We start from the raw sequence: 18,976 nt of genomic DNA, 5'->3' as shown, positions 1-18,976 counted from the left end.
AGAATCCACCTGCTATTTCCTGATTTTCTGAGATGGGCGGGGAGGGGTCGGAGGGGGCCATGGCCCAGAGGAACAGGATCCTGGCCGGGGACCGTGACCGCCTCGCGCTAGGTGAGGGGGCAGGTCTGCTGGGGCGGCTGAGAGACGAGGCCTTCCCCAGGCTGAGTGAGGACACTGGCCTATTTCTTCTTCAGAGACATGGGAGAGAGGCTCCTTTTCAGAGTTAGAGAGGGGTCAGCTCAAGCCAACTTCCCAACCAAGGTTCAGTAAAACCCGACTGAGGCTGGAGGGATGGGGATATGAGGAAATTCATCAGCCTTTGCTGTTGGTATTTTTCTGTCACCGCGGTTGAATCATTCGCTCTTATGATTACATGTAGTTTGAGGTGTATGAGTAAACCCGTTGCTGCTGATACACGGGTGCCATCTCGTCCGAGTTGGAGGCATCCCTGTAGGCCTGCCCGTCCCCCGCTCTCGGTCCCGGGAGGGTCACTGGTTTCCTTCTGAATCAGCCTTAATCCTCATTTTGATAAAAGCCCGGCTTCCCTAAAGCAGAAGGAAGGAAGGGCGGACGGCTGAGGAGTGGGTTTCGAAGGAGGCCTCAGGCTTTCAGGGAACTTGGTTTCTCGGGTGGAGTCCTGTTTTCAGTTGCGGAGAGCTTGGGCCCCGGGGACGCGCTGTCCCCTGGCCTGTGTCCCCCCCCCCACACACACAGACGGGCTGGGGACGAACCAGTGTCCTTCTCTGAAAGCCCGCAGCTGGAGGGCAGGAAGTCGGGAAGGTGTCTGGAGCCTGGGGACGTCCTGCCTCCAGAGGTGACAAGGGTCCGCTGAGACAATCCTGACCACACCCGAGGTCACAGCCGAGGTCAGAGCCGAGGTCAGAGCCAAGGTCACAGCCAAGGTCGCGCTGACTGCCAGAGCGTTGCCTGCTTTTCTAGGAACTGCAGCGCTTTCTCTCTATGGCCACGGGGAGGCCGCGGGTGTCCTGTTCAGGCCTTCTTGTCGTGTGGCTTCCTGATGCTGAGATGGCCTGTGTGGGTCGGTTTGGTCAGCACTCGGGGGGTGGGACTGACTGGGATGAAGGGGTGTCGCCTCTTGCAGGGGGGGTGGGGGCGCCTGCACCCCCTCCCCGCCTGACGGGCCTTCCTCTCCCCCAGGATGTTGAGGGCGCGCCTGGGGGCCGAGGAGCCAGAGGACACGGGCCGCCCAGAGGATGGCAGGACTGGGCTGGACCCTGAGCCGGCGGCCGGGGAGGCCGGCAGGGCCGAGGAGATGCTGGTGAGTGGGGGCGCGGGGTGGCGGGGAGGCTGGTGCTGGCCTGGGGTCACCAGCCGTTATCCGTGGCATCCCTCGGACATGGCAGGGGACTTCCCCGGCTTCCTCATTTCTCGGGACGGTTTCGGTAAAGCTTCCCTTGGGCACCGATGTTCTGCTTCCTTTTAAAGGGGCTCTCCTGCTTCTGCAGCCTTAGATCTGCGAGAGGAGAGGAAGCAAAAGGGCACTAAATGTTAGCACTTCAGCTTAACCCCCTTAATCCAAGAGAAGGCAATGACTGAAAAAGCTTGGCTAAAAAAATTGGAAAGTTTCCATGGTTTAAAGTGTCTCATCAAAGTTTCGGAGCCCCGTCAGCTTCCTCAGGGGCCTCCTTGAGGTGGGGGGGTTCTCTCTGCTCTGCTCCTATTACGGCCCCGGCGGGGCCCCTGTCCCCCGTGCCCCCTGGCTGGCGGCTGTGATCACACAACACGGGGCTGTACCTTCCATCACGACCCCACCGACCCTTAAGCACATGGTCCAAGCAAGGGGCCCGTGGAAAAGCAAACACGAGGGGTTTCGAATGCCGTGGCTTCAGCTGATTTCTAACAATCACAAAGTTTGCACCTTGACACCACCCGGGTTTCTCTGGCGTTTCTGGGAATTCAGAGGCTTCAGCCACAGATCACTGATCCCGCCAGGCCCTGCCCTGCTCCATCACCTGGGCCTCAGCCCCGGCCTGCGAGGGGCACCCTGAGCCCCATGGCCCGGGAAGGGGGAGGCCCCAGAGCTGGTCTGGGTCCTGCAGGGGGTACCGCTGTGGGGGATCAACAGATACGCAGGAGGTGGAGTCGGGACTCGCTCCCTGACCTGCCCAGGGCCACGGAAGGGGGCAGAGACACACTTCCCTGTGCAGGAGGCTGAGCTGAGCTTCCCGAGGGTCTCTTCCTACAGGGTCCAGGTTTGAGCATCCTGGGCCCGGCCCAGAACCCTTTCCAGCTGGCAGTCCCAGGACTGCTTACAAAGGATGGGTGGGGAGCGGACTGCGACCATGGTGAGAAAAACTCCCTGCAACCAGACTGCAGACAGGTGGGGGCTGCTGGCCACCGAACAGTTGGGTAACCTCCACCACTGCCTGGGGCTGGGAGTGGGGGCTGGGGCTGGGGTGGGGGGAAGCTGCACCCCTGAGCCTGGCAACCCTCTGTCCTGATGCCCCCCCTCGACTCCTGGAATGTCTCTACCCTGGGCTCTCTGATTTCCTCCCACCCCTACCCCGATGTCAGCCTCTGCCTGTCCCCCCAAGTTTGCTAAATTGAGGAGAACTGAGATTTTGACAGATATCCTGCCAGTGCACGAGGCGCTGTTTCAGGCTCTCAGGACGCCCCAGTGGACCCAGCAGCCCCCCTTCTTGGGGACTTTGCCTGGTGGTGTCGATGGAAGACAGACAGAGAGGAAGTGAATAAACAGAGTTAAGTCACTGAGACCCTACACGAGAAAGTGATAAAGGCTTCGGGAAAAAATTGAGAAGAAAAGCCAGCCCTGGTGTTGACCTCTCTGGGTGAAAATCTAGGGCCCCAACCTGTCAGCTCTGCGCCTTCAGTGTGGTGACAGGTTGGCGTTCAGAGCAGCGCTTACCTGCAAGGCTTGTGCAGGCGCATGAGGTGACATTGGCAGAGCAGGTGTCCAGCCTGGACCGCACGGCAAGGCCAAGCTAGTGTTTGTGTAAGGGCAGAGGTGATGTGAGAGTCCACGCCGGCCTGGCCGCTCGCCTGTGGGAAGTCGCCCTTGAAATCCCCTGGAGTTTCTGCTTCCAGCAGCTCTGGTCCCGGGATGGAGAGACACTCCGCCCCCACCCCCCGCCCCCGGCCCCCGAGGCTCTGCAGCACCAGCCTTCAGGAATTTGGTATTATTAGAATAAATTCTGCAGGTGGGGAGAAGAGGAATTGAATTTTCAGTGAAATGCAATGACTTTTCTGCTCTTTCTAAAGTGAGAGAATAATAAAATCACTAATTTTTCCTCCATTTGTATTTCTCCTTTTAATCATTAATTTGTAATGTGGTGCTAATCACTTTTCAGTGATAACCTCTATAAAAGGAAATACTTTGCTTGTGTTCTAGAGTTTTTAAACCTCTTTTCTTTTCTTTTTTTTCTTTTTTTTTTTGTCTTTTCTAGGGCCTCTCTCACGGCATATGGAGGTTCCCAGGCTAGAGGTCTAATCGGAGCTGTAGCCACCGGCCTACGCCAGAGCCACAGCAACGCGGGGTCCGAGCCGCGTCTGTGACCTACACCACAGCTCACCACAACGCTGAATCCTTAACCCACTGAGCAAGGCCCGGGATCGAACCTGCAACCTCATGGTTCCTAGTCAGATTCATTAACCACTGTGCCATGACGGGAACTCCTAAACTTATTTTCTTAATTCTAAGTTTCTCCTCTACATTGTGTCTAATGTAGGCAAGTTAATATCTATTTTTAGGGCTGTATCTGCGGCATATAGAAATTCCCAGGCTAGGAGTCAAATTTGAATTGCAGCTGCTGGTCTACACCACAGCCACAGCAGCTTGGGATTCGAGCTGTGTCTGTGACCTACCTCATAGCTCACGGCAACGCTGGATCCTTAACCCACTATTCACAGGGCCAGGGATGGAACCCGCATCCTCATGGATGGTGTTGGTCGGGTTTGTTACCTCTGAGCCATAACGGGAATTCCAGTATCTTCTTTTCGGAAAACAATTTTACTTCTAATATCAAAGAACATTCCCCTTGCTCTCCTCCGCAGCTAATATTTCTAATCTTGAAGTCTGTCTTGTATAGTAGCGTGAAAAGCTGGGTGGCGTTAAGCCGGGCGTAAGGGAATGAAGCAGTGGAAAATCACCCAAATCCCTCACACCTGCTCCAAGTTTTCCATCCACTGCGCTCGGTGCTCTAGGTTCAGCGGAGGTGTCCATTCTCAAAACAACAGTCTGAGGTCATCTTGTATCATCATTTTAGAGGAAGCTGAGGCCCAGAGAGGGTAAATGCTTTACCTGAGGTCACACAGCAAGGAAGTGGGGAAGCCAGGGCTCTCGTTTAGGTCTGGATCACTTCAAAATTCATGCTTCAGTTCTCCTGTGGGTTAAGGATCCGGCTTTGTCACCACAGCGGCTCTGGTCACTGCTATGGTGCAGGTTCCATCCCTGGCCTGGGAACTTCTACATGCCGCGGCCAAAACAAACAAACGACAAACACCCTCATGCTTTTAAGTCCTTGCTGTATTGACTCCTAAGGATAAGATGAAGCAGGAAAAAAGTGTAAGAATTCTCAGCCTCTTCCCGCCCCAGTAATATTTTGCCCAGAACGCTAATTCGTAGCTGCCCTTGTCCGTTATGGTACCTGGACCATTCCTTGATGGACGTGACGTAATAGAAATGCCAAGGTGGCCTTGAGCCAACAGCCGTGGGCTGGGGGGTGTGCCGGCCAGGCTCCTGACGGGGCTCTGTTCTCTCGGGCACAGTGGCTGCAGCAGCAGGTCTCAGGGCTCCGAGAGGCGTTCAGGAGGCAGGAGGACCACTGGGCGGCCACGCACCGCGCACTCCGGGCCCAGATGGATGCGCTGACGAGGCAGAACCAGGAGCTGCGGGCTGGGCTGAGGGCCTCTGAGCTGCGGCGTCTGGAGACCAAGAAGGCCCTGGCGGGGTGCCTTCGGAGACAGTCGGACACTCAGGTACCAGAGGGCTCTGGTGCTTAAACGCCGTGTGGGTGATGGAGCCGTGACACCCCCTCCGGGAGGCGGGGGCTCACTCGCCCATCAGCTCCATTTCCCACAAACAATGAGTCATGGTGCTGGACAGGCCAGGTCCCTGCAGGCCAGTGTGTCGGTCTGCAAATACACCTGTGCACACCTGACAGCAGCCTCCCGGGTTCACGCGGGCGGGCTGTGCGTCCCATCCCCGTGGAGTCCCTCCTATAAGTCCTGAGGTAGGTCCACTGCTAACCCCACTGACGGTCATGTGGCTGGTGAGCCAGAGCCTAGACTTGGCCCCGCTCTCTGACCCCAGGACCGGCCCACAGGACCCCAGGAATGCTCCGTCCGTACACGGGCCAGCTTCCCTGCAATGGCACAGGGAGCACCCAGCTTCATCTCAGAGTTAGAGTCAGCGTCCTGACAGCCTGGCTGTCAGCTCCTTAAACACCAGCTTGACTGTACCTAACATCTGGCTTCCACATCTGGCTGGGGGGCTGCGGCAGTGCTGGGGAAACTGCAGGCGGCCAGGGCCTGTCTGCTGTGTCTGCTTTCTGCCTCCTGCATATGCCTCTAAACAACTCGAACCGCTAACGTGGTACGTACAGATGGCGCCTGAAACCATGCAAACACCCTCAAGATATAAGTGGAGGTGTCTTCTTGTAGGTCAAGGATGTACTGACGTTTCCTGTCAGCGTTGAAAGTGTGACCTTTGAACCTACAGCTGCAGGCGTTAGGGTATTTCTGACCCGACAGGGTGACTCTCTTAGCTTTCACTCTTGTGCTCGGTGGACTTCCAAATGGCTGTCCGGTCTGTGCTCAGTGCCTGTTACAAGGTCACGGGGTTATCTGCAATGACAGGACCTGCCCCCGAAGGGACACACCCAATTTGAAGCCAACAGCACGCGCATGTGTATTCCGAACTCTTAGATATAGTCCGATACCGGCACACCTGTGTGGAGACAGGACTTTAGGGACAGAAGATCAAAACTCAGTGACGCTCATGAGCACATGGCAGAGCGGTGACAGGATCAGCCACGTTGGAAATGGGGAGAGCCCAGAGCAGCGTCCCCCCACGCCCTGCCCTCCTCGGGGCTGAGGGGCCAATGGCTAAAACCACTGCCGGGCACGGGAAGGGCAGGCTGGCTGGGAGTTTGCTTTAGAGCTGGGAAGCCACCGATCTTGCGGTTCAAGTCTCCAATAAACTGTGAGAGTCACCGGAAATGCGGGCACATTTTCTTCCTTGTTTAACCCTTTCTCACATCACGCAAGGCACTAAATTTGGGTATTGTTTATTTTGTTGCCTTGGGGAAACCTCTGAGTTTCCCAAGATATTTTGAAACAGTGCACAAGAGGAGCTACACAAGGCACACAGGTGCCGGGTTTGGGACAGGCGTGCTCGCGCGGGGGCGAGAACCTGCCCAGACCTTCCCCCTCTCCCCCTGCATATCCCTGTGTTTTCCTATAGGACACTGTAATTAACCCTGAATGGGTGAGAATTTGGCTGTATCTCGAGGTCACTGTACCTCTGAGGATGTGGCCACCCCCCCCCCGACTTTGGTCTGTGATAAATTACCTTAGGTTTCAGAATCTACTTCTGGAAAAATTTCACCCCTGCCCACAGATAGTGGAAAAATGCGGAAATACACTGGTGGAAGTCTCAGCGCCGCTTTCAGGGGTGGGGGGCTGCCATCCAAACACCCATCTTCTGCCCAGGTGGCTCTCGGGGTTAACAGTCTGCAAAGAAGCAGAGGCTGGGGACCCACGCTACGCGTCCCAGCCGCATGTCATGGAAACACTTCCTCCCTGCAGAGTGTCCCCATAACAGCCAGGTCCACCTGGGGGCTCTCGGGGGCGCCCCCCAGCAGAAAGCCTTCCTAGAGGGGAGCTCCTGGCGGGAGGGCCGGCAGCCCCGGGCTTATGTCTATGAATGTGGCCTGAGGGGGGGTGTGTCTTAGGTGCCACATTTTTCATGTCCCTGGGCCCATCTCAGTGGCCCTGAGCCATCCTGTCCTCACTCTCCAGGGCTGTCCCGCAGCTGGTCTGGGGACTTCCTGCGGAATGTTGCTCCGTCTGTCCTGCAGCGTCACTGTTAAAGTCAGCCCCCCGTAGCAGCGCCTTCATCACCCCCGGCTAGGTGGAAGCCGGGTGGACACAGGGTTGCCTTGCATGGAGAAGACCCCAGCTCCTGAGGGTGACTGAGGGTCCTGGCCTCCTGCCCCAAGGTCACTGCTGAACAGGAAACGTTTTCCTCCTTGAAGGAGGGTCTGGACTCTCCAAACTCAAGCGTTTCTTACCAGTAGGGAAGGGATCTCTTTTGCAACGTTGGGATAGACGGCGTCTGAGGCCCGCGTGACTGCGTGGACGCCCCGGTTTGCTAAGGGAGGCAGGCTTCCCCCACATTCCTGCCCTGAACTGAATTAACTCACTAGGTGCCTGCAACGAAACTGCTGAATTTGTGTGTGAGTGAATGAGTAACCGGCATATAGCCGCCCCCTGAAAGCCATCAAGTTCTGAGTAACACAAAGGGCAGAAAAAAATTCTGCTATATATTTTTAAATTCAATTTTGCTTGACGAAGTTTGCTGTGAAGGCAAAACCTCTTTTGCAGGGTTAATCCCACCTTCCCTCAATCCCGTGAGCTCATGCTCTAAAATGGGAAGCGGGCTACACCACAGGTCCTGCTTTGCAGGGCCAAACGCGGGGTATGACAGCCTAGCTGCCAGGATGGCCAGTGCGGGCTCTTTGCTGGTGCTTTTGGATCATGAGTGTGTAAATGCAGAAGCACCCCCACATTCCTTTTCAGCCCATGTGTGTAGAGATGGAAAGAATCCACTCTGCGGAAACGGTATCATGTGACGGTGGAGACAAAACCCTTTCCAGGAAGCAAGGCAGAAGCGCAAAGCCTCCCGGGAGGGAAACGCCCCGTGAAGACAATCCAACCTCATGTGAGGACGAAAAGGTAACCTTTGAAAACACTACTAATTGAAACTCTGCTTCTGTTTCAGACCTAGGCTTAGGCACAGTTCCACTTAGCCTAATAAGAACGCACAATTTATTAATCTACATAGTTTCAATTTGTTTGGAAGAATTATATTCCCAGAGATTAAAAACAGTGAATTTCTTCAGCTTTGTCATTAATGCCAAAAAAGCAGAGGAATGGCTCATCATTCGCTCCGCCGGCCTCTGCGTATCTCTGCGTATCTCTGCGTTTGGGAGCCGGCCTGCCCGGCGGTGCTGAGAGCAGGGCTGTTGGCCGCCTGTGTCCTGGACGTGGGGCAGGGTTGGCAGCTCAAGTGGCTTGCTGGGACATGTGGTTTTCGGTCCCGAGGCCTAGCAGCCGAAGGGACCCTGCTGGTGTGGTGACTGTCATTGCCGCAGGCGCCACTCCAGTCTTCCCGATGTGTCTGCAGAAATGGAGCTGCGGGGAGTCCCCGGTGCCAGCAGCTTGTGTCATCGCCCTTGAGGACCCGCCAGCTGCTGACCACGCGGGTGAGCGTCCTGCAGGGACCCGTCCTGTTGGCTCTCTCTCTGAGGCCTGGGCTTTATCGTCCCCAAGGCTTCGCCTGGATCTTTCTGGGGCGAGTGCACGTGGTTCAGGAATGGCCTCGCCTCTCACCCTCTTGTCTGACCCCCTCCCTGGGTCCCCTCTGTCTGTCCTGCCGGCACTTCCGACCCCCTCCCCGCACACCCAGAGCTGATTCTGGGGGCCAGCATGCTGCCACCCTGGTGGGACATCCCTGGCCTGTCCCCACCCTGTTTCTGAGCTCAGGGCTGTCAGCACAGCTGTGCAGGGCCTCTGCCTCAGGGGTCCCACAGCAGGACCAAAGAGCACCAGCGGACACTGGCGGCACTGGTCGGGGAAGAAGCCCCTTCCTCAAGTTGCTGTCAGACCTTTGGGGCTCCTCTGGACCTGCCACCCTGAATGCCGGGGCCTCTATTGTGGCCGGGGCCCCGCGGGTGCGGACTGTGTGCAGAGCAAACCCAACAGGATGAAGTGGCGTCTCCTGTCTTCCTGGGACCTGCACTCCTACTGGCTGGTCCCCTGCATCCTCAGAACCTCCTGCATCCTCAGAACCTGCTGCATCCCCAGAATCTCCTGCATCCTCAGAACCTTCTGCATCCCCAGAACCTCGTGCCTCCCCAGAATCTCCTGCATCATTGGCGGCAGTTCAGATCTACCCCCTCCCTCCACCCCATGGGTGGGGCCACCCCATCCGCCTGCCTGGTGGCTCCCACCCTCCCAGGCCTCTGCTGGCCTTTCTCTGGGTCTGCCTGACCATCTCCCTCCTCCAGGCTGGCTCTTCACCTCCTCCAGGGTCAGTGGCCCGCGGGCTCTCACCGCTGAGAACCCTGTGTTCATTCGCCTGCCACCTTGCTCTCCTGCTGGCCCCACTCAGGCCTCCACCAACCTGTTTACCCAGCGGTGCCCTGAGCTTTCTGCTACTGACCTCAGAATCGTCCGCCTCCTCCCTCGGCCCAGCCTGGGGACTGTCCCACTGATGGGTGCTACCTCCTGGCTGAGGCCTTCCCTGACTCTGGGATGAGGTGGCGGCCACCCCCCCACCGCCCCCTCTGCCTCACAAACCCTGCACTTCTCTCTCTCGTGCCCGTCTCCCTGCTGGGCCACAAGCAGCTTAAAGGTCTCATCACCCAAACCGTCTTAATACTTGAAAAAGAGTGATGTCCCCCAGATATTTCTTGAATATATTCTTCACATAATTCATGTTTCTGACGTGGTCGAACGTCCCACGTTGTCGACTGACCTGTGTTTGTATAACTGACCCCATGTTTGTACAGTGACGTCGTGATGGGAAGAACACCTGTTCCCATGCGGTTTAAGTGGGACTTAGAAACTCCAGGAGGAGGGTGAGGTTTCAGACCGTGTTGCACTGTCCTTTCAACCTCGCCTCCTCGCTTTGCAGACACCCACCCATCGCCCCCTGAGGGCCCTGCAGGCAGCCCCCCTACCCAGGCTCCGAGGGCTGAGTCCACGTGTTCCTCCCCGGACATCGAGGAGCCACAGGTGGGTGGGGTGAGGGGGCCCAGCACCCAGCAGTGAGAGGGCCGCCCCTCCGTCTTCGTGGAGAGAACAGAAAACAGTGATTCCAGATGCCCCCTTACCTCCTGGGGGGAGATTAGTAGATTTTTTTTTTTCCCTAGCTTTTAGTTGGCTGTGCTAAGCACACCGGCAAAATAATATTGATACTTTTGTATCACTTGATTAATGTATAATCATCACTATAATCAGTTTTATATTATTTTTATTTATAGTTTTTAATCAAAACTAGCAGAAGCAAAGGCACATACATAGGCAAGTTGACGTCTAAGCTGTAGCTAGTAGACTGCTTCTTCCCCGCCGTATTTAATGACAGATGTCAGTTACATGAACCAGTTTTGCCCATGGCGGGACATGAGGGCTTAAACGTGTTTACGGTGGGAGAGTCCGCGGCTGTGCGGGCCCCAGGGCCCCTCCGTCCTCCCGGAGCAGCCCGCCCTCCGTTCAGCCCTTCCCGACACCAGAGCGCGGTGGCAGCATTTCCCCTGGGTTCCCTTTGATTTGGGCTCTAACTTGTGGGCTCGCCTCAGCACCACAGAAAGCAACCCCACCGGCCTGGGTGGGTGGCGATTTCTCCATCCGCGGTTATTTGGTTCAGGCTTGGCTGTCACTGGGGCATCCCGGCCCGGGTCATGCAAACTGGGACCCTGGGAACACGCACCTTCGTGTAAACACAGAAGGTGGCCCACGGCCTTGGGGCAGCCACCTGGATGACCCCTCAAGACATGGGGCGGGGGGCGGGGGTCCTAACCGTGGTTTCCATGGAGACCTCAGGCGCTGATGACTCTCTTTCTGCAGAATCTTCCTACAGAACCAGAGTCTCCCCCCAAAACAGCCCAGCACCAGGGCGCCCAGAGACAACAGGAGGAAGGGGAGGAAGTCCAGCACCCCGACGACAAGGTAGGTGGACGGGCTCGGCCCACCCTCCCCAGCTGCATTCCTGTGACCTTGCCGGCTGCACCGGCCAGGGGCTCCGAGCCAGAGGCGGGCAGTCATCAGTTCTGGCATCGTCATCAGCTGACAGTTTGTTTCTAGCAAATCAAGCCACGCACTTTCCAGGAGTTGAAAAAATGAAACATAAATTGCCGCTTATTGTGGGAGTCTCTCCCAGGCTCTGCTTTTTAACTCCCCAGGTAGCTTCCTGAAGGTCACATCCACGGTGGCGTTATCTCAAGACGGGGGCAGAGAGGGAACAAGCCAGAGTTGCAGCAACCAGCCTCTTCAAGCTGCCAGGAGCCTGTGCGCCCAGAGCAGGGATCACAGCTCCTCGTTCAGCTGGGCGGTGCAAGCGCTTGGAGCCGCTTTCATTGGCCTGTTAGAGGCTGAGTCTTCCCCTGGTTTCGAGGTATCTCTGCCCTAAAGAGAGGAAGACCTGCGCTCCTATAAACAGAAAAAGCGTTTGCTTAAATGAACAACAGGGGATGCTGCCTGCAGTAACAGCTTGAGTTCACGTAATGAAGATTAATGATGTTTTTCCTGACACCTAGTCATCATATAGGTTTTTCGGGGAAAAGGAAGCCTGTGTAATTTAAATGCCTTATCTTACCACCTCAGCAGGTGGGTCTATAAGTAAACGATAGCTCTTAAATATTGATATCATGAGTGCACGGAGGACTCATTCACTCAGTCCTAGGACACCTCAGAGGCCGGAAGCCCCATCATCTGGAATTTTCACACACACGAATATTAACCCCTGAAACCTTGATATTCTTCCTGTCAGTGTTTTTGTTCCATTCTGTCCATTTCTACATGAATAACATCTTCAGGGAGAAGGCATGCATATTCTTTTCTAAATTCCTAGCTCAGCATTATGGATACAAAGTTACATAATATTGGCCAATTGTTCATTGAACTCAATAAATATTCCATATAGAATGGAGCAGTGTATAGGCCAAAAGGACGGAATAGAAAGGGAAGAAAAATGTGTAAAGGGAAATTTTTGCATAGTAATTACTGCAATTTATATCGCCCAGGATTTCCAAATTCACCAAATTCAGTGACCAGGAATTATCTGGACTGGTAGCTATTAATTTGATAATCTAGAAAAATTTGCATAAAACGTCCTGAAGAAAAAAACATATTTGTAGGGTGAATCATACCCTTCATTATTCTTTTTTTTTTTTTTTTTTGGCCTTTTCGTCTTTTTTAGGGCCTCACCCATGGCATATGGAGGTTCCCAGGCTAGGGGTCTAATAGGATCCGTAGCCACCGGCCTACGCCAGAGCCACAGCAACGCCAGATCCGAGCCGCATCTGCAAGCTACACCACAGCTCACGGCAACACCGGATCCTTAACCCACTGAGCAAGGCCAGGGATCGAACCCGCCACCTCATGGTTCCTAGTCGGATTTGTTTCTGCTGTGCCACGACGGGAACTCCTCCCTTCATTATTCATAACCAAATTCAGGGCAGGGACTTGGAGCTGATGGGTTTAGTGAGATTTCTTCATGGAAATATTACACTTGGTGCCCTGCAGACAATAGGCTTTGAATAGGCCTGAATAGGAGGAAGAGTCATGACGCCGAAGTCGTCCCGCCGTAAGTCAATTTTCGTTTCAGGACTCCCGTGTTTCCCTAAAGGCGGGACAGGCACTTGGTGACGGCTGTAAAGTGGACACCTTGGCAAAAGGCACCGAGAGGCACACGCGTGCTGAAAAGGCCACCTTCCCAGGACTGGTTAATGGGGACATGACGAAGATCCGGCCAGACCAGAGGCTGGTGTGTACGACCCACGCCTTCACCTTTAAAACATCCAACCCGAACCAATCACTGGGGAGATTTCTGCTCCTCCGCACCTTCAACTCTGAGGGCTCAGGAAGGAGGATGGGCACTGGGCAGGAGCCAGGCGTTGGGCAGGTGGGCTGTGCTGGGACCGATGGCCTTGGGCAGGTGAGACGCTACATCAACCAGAACCTCGGATTTCCAGGGCAGCGGCCTCCTGCCTGTGAATCCTCACTGAGCCGTGCAGCGACTGGCCAGGCTCCCCAAGCTGCTCTAAGCCTCGGGAAAATGAGGTTAATCCGAAGGATGGTTCTGAAGGTCAAGGACACGGAGCATCACTAACGCCCACTCAATAGGAAACACTTAGAAAAAAGTGTCACTGATTCTAGAAGAAGCGTTAGTATTGCAAGAAGCTTAGGCGGAGAGTCAGGAACTTAAGCCTAGTACCCACTGGAGGCCAGGTCCAGGAGACAGTTTCTCCTTTCTTCAGTTGAATGGCTTTTGCGCCGTCTGGTGGGAGAAGGAGCTGGTCTCCCCGGAGCTGCCCACTTGGTGCTGGGTGCTGGGAGCTGGGTGCTGGGTGCTGGGTGCTGAGTGCTGGGTGCTGGGTGAAACACAGGCCTTGGAGCCACAGGGACCTGGAGCGAAATTCCCATCAGTGACCACATGTATCAAACACGAGCAAATTAACAGATCTCATCAACCTTCAGTTGCTGCATCTGAAAATCAGGAAATACCTCTTTTATAGGTCAGTGGTTCTCAGCTGCCCGCAGGAACGTTTGCAAGTCTGTGGACATCTTGGCTGTCAGCGCTAGAGTGTGGGGGTGTTAATGGCATCTAATGTGTGGAGGCTGGGGGTACTGTCGACGTCCCGCAGGACATAGGATGTCCCCCGCCCCCCTAAAACTCACACAGCAAAGAACTTCAGGCCCACGTTGGCAACAGTGTTGGGGCTGGGAAAACCCATATTGCAAGTCATTATAAGGACCAAGTTTATACCACAGAGGTATCGCTGGGCACATATTGAGTACCCGGTGACTGGCATCTGTTGACTCTGGTTATAACCGGTGGAGGCAGGTGACGTGGGTATGGAGATGAGCAGTCAAATCACAGTGGGCAGAGGTCACGTGATGTGGGCCCATGAGATGCTCGTGACCCCAAGGCGACAGTGAGGGTCTGGATTATGTTGAGGTGTCATATTTGGGGGGAGAAGGTTCAGCAGAATTTGGAGTTTTTAGAGGAAGGTCTCCTGCAGAAAGGCAATTATCTAGATAATTGAGGATTGAACTTGGTTCTAAATCAGAATCTTGGGTAATTTACAAATAATCATGGTAAATGAGACCTGGTGATAGGAACAGGTTTGCAGCAGACCGATGACCGTTTTCAGCACGAAAGCATCGCCAAACTGTACCCTTAACATTTCTTTGAAGAGAATTCTTCAAAAAAATCCACTTCATTGCTTTTCGCTAAGCTTTGGGGTGAAAATGGTGAGGGGGCGGGGGCACAGGGTCCTGGGAGTTTGGAAGGATGCAGAGACCATGTTTGGGTTTTCTTTGGGTTTTCTTGGTTTTAACTGGCCGGATCTGCTTACCTATGGCTCTGTAGTTTTACTCCAGCTAAAGCCTCGACCTGTCCTGGGAGGTGGGTCAGAACCCCGGCATGCTGTCACCGCGTGTCTTTTCATTGGTCGGAGCTAACCAGCAGGCCCCTCCCCCCCCTTCTTCTTTTTCTTTTTCTGCAAGGCGGTGCAGAGAGGAGCGTCTAGACCAGCCTATGTGAGTGAGGCCTTTTCCTCTGCCACAAAGATGTGATACTGATCTCCACCCTTTAAGCGCCGCGCCCTGAGTCCCCTGATGCTGGCCTAGCAAACAGCTGTCTGTCAGCCAGACTCAGGAGGGTGCAGCGAGGCAGAGGCTAGACGTGATGAAGAGGACAAGGGAGACGAGCGGCTGGGGAGAGCGGGGTCCCAGGCCGTCCTGGGAGGGCAGTGTTCTGGGTCGGGATCTGCTGGGGTCCCAGGGGAGTCACTGCGGGGGGGGGGAGAGGGTCCCTCCCCAGGACAGGCGGTCCCTCTGGTCCCCAGGGAAAATCACCGCAATGCTGGACAAATGAGCAGTGTCTGCTGCCCCCGACGGGGGGACGAATGGTCCCCGTGAGAACCACGTAGGCAAGAGAGCAGGCCAGTCCCTGAAACCTCTGCAGCAGTTTCCCGAGTCCTTGGACATGACTGAAATTCGCTCTCCACCTGTGGTTCTCTCAGCCTCTTTTCCCGACCGGAGACGCCGTCGCCACGGCAGACGAGCTGCCCCCCGCGGCCGGGCCCGACCCGCAGAGCTCGGGGTAGAGTGAAATCCTTCCTTCCCGGTTCTCCCTTGGAAACAAACGCACATTAAACAGGTTGTCGTGTCTGTATCCTGCTGTGTTTATTCCCGGTCCCCGCTTCTCGGTCCAGGCTCCCAGGCCCGGGGGTCATCTCCCCTCCCCGACAAGCACCTCAGCACCTGCTCGCTCCTCCTCGTCCTTCTCCACCTGATCAGAAACCAAAGGAGTCACAACAATTGCAAACATCACCACCAGGCAACTGGTTCAAGAGCAGAGCCCCGCGGGCACGTGTTCCCTCTAATCTTGAGGTCTACGGTGGCGGGGCTCTGGGTACCACGCCCATCATGACACAGTGGGGTCTAGATAGGCTGCAGACCCCTAGGGCTGCCGAGCCGGGTAGGCTTTGGTCTCGGAGACTGTCCCAGTAAAGGGCTGAGGCCACGCCTGGGTCTCCCTGACTGTCCAGAATCCCAGTGCCATCATCTTGGAGGCGTGGGTGACCAGGTCCTCTTCCAAAGCCCCGCCTCCCCTCCCAGGACAGGTCTGGCCTCCCCCCTGCAGGAAACACTTCGCTAGATTCCTAGGTCAAGACCAGGTTCAGGGTGGAACCCCAGGAGCATCCCAAAGCAGGTGTTTCTGCTGCTTGCAGACTCACTCCCCCACCCCAGCGCTCAGACAGGGCTCACGGCGGGCACCAGGCCTTCAGAAGTCATGCACTTTCCTAATAAGCAGACAGGTAAGTGACGTCACCTTGACCTGTGCAGTGCAATGCCCACTGTGTGCGGGGAGGGGGTGTATGCAGGGTGCCCTTCTGTTGTTTTGCAGGCAGCCGAGAGAATCAGAAGCAAATTGGCGTTTAGCAGATTTTTATACCAAAACAGTCCCGAAACACAAGAAAGGAGTAATTTCTTAAAAAGGCTTATAAGAAGATGTTTCTATGTCCTCAGGCTTTCGTGTGACAGAGATAAAATGCCCTGTGCTAGCGCCAGCCGTCATCTGAATCCTCACGTCCCTCGGGCACGCCGCACCCCCCAGTTGGCTGATGCCAGAGTTAAAGTGACCCAGGAAACACCTGCTGTCTTGGTTTTGAAGCAAAAATGCCAGCATTCCACTGCAGTCACAGTGGGTGGAGACTTCTTCCGTCCAGGAGACTGTGAACTCGAGGTGAGTCTGTTTGTCACATGTCACAGCCAAAGCAAACCCACTGCTGAAAGCAATTTTGTCGGTAAACCACGTGCAAGTGCCGGATAAGCTGCGTGGCTGGAGTTGCCCCAGCCCTGATCCACAGCACGCATGCTCCCCGCAGCCCCACGTGTGAGGTCGTGGATCCGAGCGAGATGGTTCACCAGGAAGGCCTGGGAGCGGCATGCGTTCTGGTGCTTTATTTAGAAATCGGTACCAGGTGATACAGCCTTTTCACCCCGATTCCTCCAAAGCTAGAACTCACTTCTCTGTGGTTCTTCGATGCTCCTGAAAGCTTCCTCTTTGCCCGTGGGGTCTGCGGACATGCTTTGAGGAGGGAGAGAGCCACGGACTCGCAGCGGGTCCCAGCACAGGAAGCACCTCCCAGGACAAGGACAGAAGGCTTTTGGGGAAAGGGGAGGCGCCAGCCATGGAGCCCCAGAGGGAGGGCGTGGGGCGGAGCTGGGCTTCCGGGCGGGTCCCCCCCAGGACCCCCATGCCCCGGCCCCGTGCCACGGTCCACCCAGCCTCGGGTGAGCCGCGCCAGTATGGCCACCTCCTTCTGCCTAAATGTGCCTAAAGGACCTGCAGGCACAGGCTCGCTGTGAGGACGGGAGACAAAACCAGAGCACAGTCACCCCCGCTTTTAGCCCAAGGGGCTGCCTTGGAAATGCACGTTTCCCCAGCCCTCCCCACCTCCACTTCGAGTAGCAGTCGCAAAAACGGTACTATGTCTAATGCTCGATGTATTCAACATTGAAACTGCTTTTACTTGAGCATTTAAGATTGATACTGATTAAATTACATGTCCTTAAATGTTGAAACATGCAGGAGTTCCCGTTGTGCCTCAGTGGGTTAAGAAACCCAGCCTTGCTCTGTGGGTTAAGGATCGGGTGTTGCTGTGAGCTGCGGCATAGGTCACACACTCGATTAGGATCTGGTGTTGCCTGGGAACTTCCATGTGCTGCAGGTGCAGCCTTAAAAAGAAAGAAGAAAGAGAAAGAAAGGAAGAAAGAAGGAAAGAAAGATGGAAGGAAGGAAAGAAAAAAAGAAAGAAAAAGAAAGGAAGAAAACAAAGAGAAAGGGAAAGAAAAGAAACATGCAGTTATAGGTTTTGATGGATAATTCTTTTTGCTTTTTTTGTTTTTGTTTTTTTTTTTTCTTTTTAGGGCCACACCTGCAGCATCTGGAAGTTCCCAGGCTAGGGGTTGAATTGGAGCTGCAGCTGCCAGCCTATACCACAGCCACAGCAACGCAGGATCCGAGTTGCATCTGCAACCTAAGCTGCAGTTTGTGGCAACGCCGGATCCTTAACTCACTGAGCAGGGCCAGGAATCAAATCTGCATCCTCACGGACACAATGTGGAGTTCTTAACCTGCTGAGCCACAGTGGGAACTCGGGGATGCATCTTTTGGACAAACACTTGACACAGAGCCAAAGCCAAATACCTGACCACCCTTTTTTTTTTTTTTTTTGGAAGCTATTTTTATTTATTTATTTTTATTATTATTATTTTTATTTTTTATTATTTATTTATTTATTTATTTATTTTTAATATATTTTTTAAATTTTCCCACTGTACAGCAAGGGGGTCAAGTTATCTTTACATGTATACATTACAATTACATTTTTTTCCCCACCCTTTCTTCTGTTGCAACACGAGTATCTAGACAAAGTTCTCAATGCTATTCAGCAGGATCTCCTTGTAAATCTATTCTAAGTTGTGTCTGATAAGCCCAAGCTCCCGATCCCTCCCACTCCCTCCCCCTCCCATCAGGCAGCCACAAGTCTCTTCTCCAAGTCCATGATTTTCTTTTCTGAGGAGATGTTCATTTGTGCTGGATAGTAGATTCCAGTTATAAGTGATATCATATGGTATTGGTCTTTGTCTTTCTGGCTCATTTCACTCAGTATGAGAGTCTCTAGTTCCATCCATGTTGCTGCAAATGGCATTATGTCATTCTTTTTTATGGCACATGTGCGTTTGCACAAGTGGGGAGGGGCAGGAGGGCGAGGGGTGAGGAGACCGGCTGAGAGGGGACAGGCTGGGTGCTGCCTCCTTCGGCCGCCCTGCAGGGGCCCCCCAGCTGTGAGCACCCACCCAGCACGTGTGGGGTCTGCCTCAACCTGGCCCGACACCCGGGCCTCCGTGAGCTCCCGTCGTCCAGGGGTGGTGGCCGGAGTGTACGTGCAGGGGCTTTCAGCTCTGTCCACCCTGCTTCTGGGAACTCGGCAAGTGGGTACCATGACCTCCATCACCTTCCGCGGCCCAGAGTGACCTCAGGGTCACAGAAACCCCCATTCCTTCTAGAAGATTCTGACCGTGATTTCCTCTTTCTTCTTTATGAGTTCCTGCTAACCCCAAGTCAGAGGGAATTGGAATCCAGTTTTGAAATGAAATGAGAACCTTCACTTTCAACAGCAAAGCTCTCCCTCCCCCCGAAGAGTTCTCAGAACCAGATCCTGCTCCTTTAATTCCCAGACTCCCTTAATGGACTTTTTTGAAGCCGCCCCGTCCTGGCTCTTTGGGCAGCAGCAGGCTTGGCTTCCTGGTTTGTGTCCACCTCCCTTTCAGGGCTGCCGGCTCCTTGGGCAAGTGCTCTGGTGTGCCCACCATCCCACCCGGGCTTCCTGGGGTACTCGTGTCTGCAAGATGGACTTTCGCATCTAAGGAATCATTAAACCTGGGGCGGGGGTGGGGGGTGGGGGGGTGGGGGTGG

General features: G+C 54.7%; 1 protein-coding gene across 10 annotated transcripts; it reads left to right on the top strand.

Moving 5' to 3' along the window:
- On the top strand, positions 1–15,163 carry TCP10L (t-complex 10 like). 10 transcript variants are annotated; one of them, XM_085015615.1, is made up of 10 exons: positions 647–878; positions 1,159–1,279; positions 4,747–4,956; positions 7,780–7,935; positions 8,387–8,465; positions 9,899–9,999; positions 10,831–10,932; positions 12,590–12,748; positions 14,494–14,526; positions 14,835–15,163. In XM_085015615.1, the coding sequence occupies exons 2-10, from the start codon at positions 1,160–1,162 to the stop codon at positions 14,916–14,918; spliced, it is 1,044 nt and encodes a 347-aa protein (XP_084871741.1). In that variant the 5' UTR covers positions 647–878; position 1,159; the 3' UTR covers positions 14,919–15,163. The 10 variants fall into 10 exon arrangements, with proteins under 10 accessions (XP_084871757.1, XP_084871762.1, XP_084871746.1 ...); XM_085015631.1 differs by lacking the exons at positions 647–878; positions 12,590–12,748 and adding an exon at positions 1–111; XM_085015636.1 differs by lacking the exons at positions 647–878; positions 12,590–12,748 and adding an exon at positions 12–111 and having other exon boundaries at positions 15,012–15,163.
- The last annotated feature ends 3,813 nt before the right edge of the window (positions 15,164–18,976 follow it).

Source organism: Sus scrofa, chromosome 1 (genome assembly GCF_054392235.1).
Source record: "Sus scrofa isolate SSC_HxYL_T2T_F1_AM1 chromosome 1, Sscrofa_HxYL_maternal_Yorkshire_Landrace_v2.0, whole genome shotgun sequence".
In the NCBI taxonomy this organism is placed as follows: Eukaryota; Metazoa; Chordata; class Mammalia; order Artiodactyla; family Suidae; genus Sus; species Sus scrofa.
Note: the sequence above shows the minus strand (reverse complement) of the source record. Positions and strands in the feature narration are given on the sequence as shown.

Coding starts and splice junctions, on each gene's coding strand:
- TCP10L (XM_021086007.2), top strand. CDS start 1,160: ATGTTGAGGGCGCGCCTGGGGGCCGAGGAGCCAGAGGACACGGGCCGC. Junction 7,936..8,386: donor CCTCATGTGAGGACGAAAAG/GTAACCTTTGAA, acceptor ATGTGTCTGCAG/AAATGGAGCTGCGGGGAGTC. Junction 10,933..12,589: donor TCCAGCACCCCGACGACAAG/GTAGGTGGACGG, acceptor TTTTCGTTTCAG/GACTCCCGTGTTTCCCTAAA.